Consider the following 5,900-nt stretch of genomic DNA (forward strand, 5'->3'; position numbering starts at 1 on the left):
CATAGTTTGTACTGCACCCCGTAAAAGATGCACAGAATTTGCCTGATTGAGAATGCACCCTGTGATCACTGTGTGGTGCCCTGCATTTAATTTTTACAGCTGGCATGGGACTGTCCTTGAGTGCAGAACTTCTGGGTCACTGAATGTGATGCACTTGAGGTAATCACTGCTGACACACCTTACCATTTACAGCACATAGAGCTATAGGGGTATGTCAAGTAGGTCCTCACATATGTACACACATTGACAGCAATCCACCTTTTTCTGGTAAAGAGCCAAGTGGAGATGTGTTGGGTTCAGCATCTTATGCCGCAGATGGTTAGGGTTCTGGAATGCACCTACTGTCAACAGTTAACTGCCAACTGGGAGTTATTACTGGTGAAATCCCAAACCAAAGATATATGGCCCCCCATGGAGTAATTTTCAGGACCCAGGCTGAGGAAGAAGACGTTTGCAAATGTTACAGGTATACAGGTTTGATTGCAATCCGATGTGACTATCACAAACATCTGAGCGTGCACCATAGAACTTTCTTTGTAGAGTCTTGAAATTGTTTTCCCTAGCTGAGTTGGCCAATTAAAATGGGTGCTTTGCATTGGTTTGCCGTAAGGTCTCAGATGAAGTCTACGTAGAGCTGCGTTGACAACTGTGGTGCCTGTAAAAAGCCACCAGTTTGGTGAAGAAATAAAAACAATATGCATACTCTACCAAGGGGTTTAAGCGCACAGAATCCTAGTCTCTTTCCTTTTAGTCTTATCTCTGATGAATGGCAAGCCATTAATATGGAACTGTCTTCTCCTGGACTGATTTACTAAATATCATTAATCCTAAATTTAGACAGGTGGGCTATACCTTGTAAAATATCATACATTCCAGAAACAGAAATAAATGAAAATCACAGATAATAAATGTTTAACAGAAATTGGAAAGTGGATACATGTACAGGAAAGGAATGTACTTAGCAAATGTGGAAGTCAGGGACTGACAAAAAAAGGTTCAAAAGGTATTTTATTTCTTGGTACATAATTACTTGGCAACACTCGTATCTTACTTTTGTTGATAACTTTTAGTTACACTATGAGACCTTTGCTGAGCCCTTTAACATGTTTGGGTTATGAGTAAATGATCCCTTTTAAAACAATAATATTTTCAAATTGAAAAGATAGAAACGCAGTCTTCTAAATGCATCTTTTGTTGATATCTGGTCTGAACAGAATGATGTAACACTTGGGAATGAATATACAGCCCAGCAGTCCAGCACTGGAAGCCAAGATGGCAAAGATCTCCACGGCCACCATGTATCTACCCTTAGTGCTAAGGTAGGCTGGAAGGAAGGACACCCAGACGCTGCAGAACACCAACATGCTGAAAGTGATGAGCTTGGCCTCATTGAATCTATCAGGAAGGTTCCTGGCTAGGAAGGCCACAGTAAAGCTGGCAAAGGCCAGCAGACCCATGTAAGCAAGCATCCCATAGAAAGCAGTGATAGAACCATTGTCACACTGTAGGATCACCTTTCCAATTTCAGACTGAGAGTCAGTGGCTGGATGAGGAGGATAAGTGAGCTGCCAAATGAGACAAATTACTACTGCCCCCAGTGTGCACACGAGGACCATTGATGCAGACACCTGAGATCCCAGCCATCTGCTTAACCTGCTACCCGGCTTGATGGCATTGAAGGCAATCACAACAGTGATGGTTTTCACCAATACACAAGATACAGAAACAGTGAAAATAATGCCAAATGCAGCTTGTTGAATCAAACATGTCAATCGGACAGGGCGTCCAATGAATAGAAGAGAGGTGAGGAAGGCCAGCAGAAGAGAAACAAGGAGAGTGTAGCTGAGATCCTTGTTATTGGCCTTTACTATTGGAGTATCCCGATATCTGAGAAAGATTCCCAACACACAAGCTGTGGACATGGATAGTACAACAGATACAGATGCCAACACTGCTCCGAGAAAATCACTGTAAGAGAGATAAACAATGGCTTTCTGGATACAACCATCCTTTCTATCAGTGGGCCATTGGCCCTCTTGGCATTTTACACAATTTTCCATGTCTAAAATGTAAAACATAGGAAGACAATTAAGTTAAAGAAATAAATATTCCATATAGTTGATCCACATAACACAGCACACATAAAACTGAAGTTTACATTTGATAAAAAATGCTCTAAAAGTTTTCCCCTGAAACAGCTATAGACTCTCTTGAACTGTAAAGCACATTCGGTCATTTAGTGTACAAAGAAACTACTAAAATAAATATTCAGTAAAGAACTTGGGACCAGATGTTTGAAGCATTGTTTAGGTAGCACTCTGCCCAATTCATAGAATCAGGTTGTTTGGACCATAAAATGTGTTTCTTATGTACAAACAGCAAACTGCAATTCTACAGAATCATATTTTTGGTTTGCAATCCAGTATTTAGAAGGAACTAATAATGATATTGACTCTCAATGGTAGGAATTAATGTCTTGAAACCGACTTCCTGTCAGAATACATTTATATTTTACCACCTCCTTGACGGAGGTGGTATCCCATTCACAAACATGGACCACTGCTTACTTTTAAAAAGTGGAGGTTAAAAATGTAATTGTTTTCTTTTGAAACTAATCGCATTTACCTTAACGGAAAACATTCAATTTTTTTTAAAGTTTGTTTTATTTTGTTTATTAAGCACAAATATGGTGATCGGCTGACCCCAGCAGACCAAAATCCTAGTGATGGCTTTCATTTCTAATGGGTCGCAACTGCGCAATATGGAGCCCATGCATCAAAATTCGGAAAAACAAGTCCTTATTAGCGATAAATAAGGAATGGCAAATAAGGATTTGTTTTTCGGGATGCATCAACAGATTCGGTATTTATTAGTGATTTGGTAAAAATCTCTAAGAAACACCGAAAACATGATAGCGAGTCCTCAAAATAAAGAATAGCAATTACCGAATTAGCTATTACCGAATCCGGTATTAGCGATTTCGGTATTAGAAAATTCGTAAAAAACGGATTGCATTGGAAGCAGGCTGATGACATCACAACAAGGAAGTCATACAGCCTATGCTTCATTCAGTGCCCTGAGGAGCTCAGAGGAGGAGGCAGAGCACAGTAGCTGAGCTGAGAGACTTCACCCTCACAATACAGCCACACCACAGCAATCCAGGATGGAGAAGAATGCATCCCAAATATCAGACATGCCCAGAAAGAGGAAGAGAAAGTTCTCGGATAGGGAACTGGAACATTTGATAGAGGGGGTGAGCAGCAGGCATGACAAGCTTTTTGTAAAGTTGTCACTCAAGGTACCCAAACCTGAGAAGGGCGGGATCTGGCTGCGCATCAAGGAGAGGGTAAAATCGGTAGGTGTCATGCACCGCAGTATTGACGATCTAAAAAGAGCTGGTATGACCTCAGGAAAAGGGCAAAGGAGTGCATTGCGGAAAGGGTGAAGGAAGCAGCTGGCTGTCAGAGACTATAAGTGAACTCTTACCACAACTTGCACAGGAACAGATTGTTGCCTTTTTCCCGACTCCACCTCCAAAGTACTGAGAGTATGTTATGTAAAACCTGACTCACGAGAACCTCAAAGGGGGAAGGGGGAAATGGAGAAAATAACAAACAAAGAAGAGACTGCTCCAGAATGTTCTTGCATGGCTTCCTAGGTCTCGTCTATTGCCTGACGAATCTCTTGGAATCCTAATGCATGGAAAGATAAGACATCAACACATTTCCTTTCTTAGCTACTTTATCTATTAATGATTTCTTTCTAGATCTTACCACACATTCCAGAACTAGTGCTACTCTTCTGTCTTTTCCTGTTAACTTCGCTCTCTCTAGAACGTATCTGTCAAAACAGTTTATATGTATGTTAACCTTGTTTTCTCTTCTTGAAATATCTATCTATTCGTTATTACTGCTCCTACTTTTACCTTCTACTGAGAACTGAAGCTTGTCTTTTTTAATCATACATCTCCGAGTTAGTATATCTAATACTCCTTCTTTGTCTTGCAGGTTTCGCTGAAGGGGAAAACCTACTACCAGGTAAGTTCTGTCTTTTTCCTTATATTTATCTTTTCACCAGTTTAACAATTGTAGTTTACTATTTACTCCTAACTGTAGAAGTTCAATGCTAGTCCACTCAGTCACTTATCTGTATCTTCTTAATCTCTTATTTTCAGGAAACTGCACGCACTGACTCCAGCTGGCAATGCTCACGAACTCCAAAGGTGCTGAAGGCTAAATGCGACTCCGGTAATCCTCAACTATTTGGCTGTCGATTTTGGGGAACGAGATTGTTGGAAAGAAGGAACGGGAAAAAAATGAGGGGAAAGGAAAGGGTCTAAAAATATACTGAACCTAGGTAGAGAAAAACGCGATGCATGGGACTAGGAAAGGGACGGGGTGGGAATTGGTTGTAACACCCCATTTTGTGCTCGTCTTTCTGAATTTCCATTTGCACTGATCTCGCAAGTCTTCACATAGTTCTCGATATCAGTGTTCACATGCGGCCACCAATAGTGTCTTTTAACTAATTCTTTGGTTTTAGTTTCTCCTTTATGGCCTGCCAAGAGGCTATCATGACATTCATTTAGTACTTGATTCTGCAATTCCTTAGTTGGTATGTACAAGGCTCCCTGGTGATAAGGTAGTTGATGACGAACTTCTCTTCCTTCTTCTTCAAAGGTAACTAAGGAAGTGACACCAATAATTCTTGAAGTTGGTATGATGGTTTGACTTTCTTCCAAACATTTCCTCCGTGCCGATTTGGGACAGGGCATCCGCTTTTCCATTTTGCGCTCCAGGTCTGTAAGTGATCACAAAATCATAATCTGCAAAATACAGTGACCATCTCAACTGTCTCAGCGTTAAAGTGTTGTCAGATTTGAAAAACTTGAGATTTCTATGATCTGTAAAGACTGTCACTTGATGCCTGGCTCCCATCAAATAGTGTTGCCACTCCTTGAAAGCATCTTTTATCGCTAGCAGTTCTTTCTCCGTAAACGTATATTTCTGTTCTGCAGACGTTAGTTTTCTGGACCTGTAAGCGATTTGGTGTAATTGGCCAGTTTCTCTGTGTCACTGAAATAGAACTCCACCTATAGCCTGATCGGAAGCATCTGTTTCCAAATAAAATGGCTGAAATGGATCAGCATGCAACAGCACTGGAGCCGAAGTAAAACTTCTCTTCAACAATTTAAATGCCTCTTCTGCATCTTGGGTCCATTCAAATTTCACACCCTTCCGAAATAACTTAGTTAGGGGCAGGATCTTTTTAGAGAACTCTTCAATAAATCTCCAGTAAAAGTTTGCAAAACCAATAAAGCTCTGTACTTATTTTATGCTGGTGGGAGATTTCCAATCGACCACTGCTTGAATCTTACATTCATCCATGTTCATGCCAGTTGGTGAAAGGACAAATCCCAAAAATTCTACCTCTGAGACACCAAAGGCACATTTCTCTAGTTTTACAAAGTCGATTTTCTCGTAGCCTCTGCAAAATTTCTCTTACTTGTTTCTCATGTTTCTTGGTATCATCTGAGTAGATTAGGATGTCGTCAATGTAAATAATTGCACATTGGTCTATAAATTCTCTCAGTACGTCGTTGATAAAATGTTGGAAGGCTGCTGGGGCGTTACACAAGCCATAAGGCATGACTTGGTATTCAAATAGCCCAAACCTTGTCCTGAAAGCCATCTTCCACTCATCACCCTCTTTCATTCTGATCAAATGATAGGCCCCTCGAAGATCCAACTTGGTATAAATGTTTGCATTCTTTACCTGATCTAATAAAACCGAAATGAGTGGAAGAGGATAACGATTCTTCTTTGAAATCTTGTTTATTGCAAGATAGTCTATGCATGTTCTTAGATCACCCTCCTTCTTCGGCACAAAAAACATTGGCT

The 5,900-nt window shown here is 40.5% G+C and overlaps 1 protein-coding gene across 1 annotated transcript; it reads right to left on the bottom strand.

Moving 5' to 3' along the window:
* Positions 1 to 1,178: 1,178 nt before the first annotated feature.
* Positions 1,179 to 2,060, bottom strand: LOC147725844 (vomeronasal type-2 receptor 26-like). The gene has a single exon (XM_086962800.1). It carries the CDS (start codon positions 2,058 to 2,060, stop codon positions 1,179 to 1,181), a length of 882 nt encoding a protein of 293 aa, XP_086818926.1.
* Positions 2,061 to 5,900: the final 3,840 nt, after the last annotated feature.

This window comes from Lissotriton vulgaris, chromosome 3_1 (genome assembly GCF_964263255.1).
Source record: "Lissotriton vulgaris chromosome 3_1, aLisVul1.2, whole genome shotgun sequence".
NCBI lineage: Eukaryota > Metazoa > Chordata > Amphibia > Caudata > Salamandridae > Lissotriton > Lissotriton vulgaris.

What these genes read in the sequence shown, in the direction of transcription:
- LOC147725844 (XM_086962800.1), bottom strand. Translation starts at nt 2,060, where the DNA reads ATGGAAAATTGTGTAAAATGCCAAGAGGGCCAATGGCCCACTGATAGA.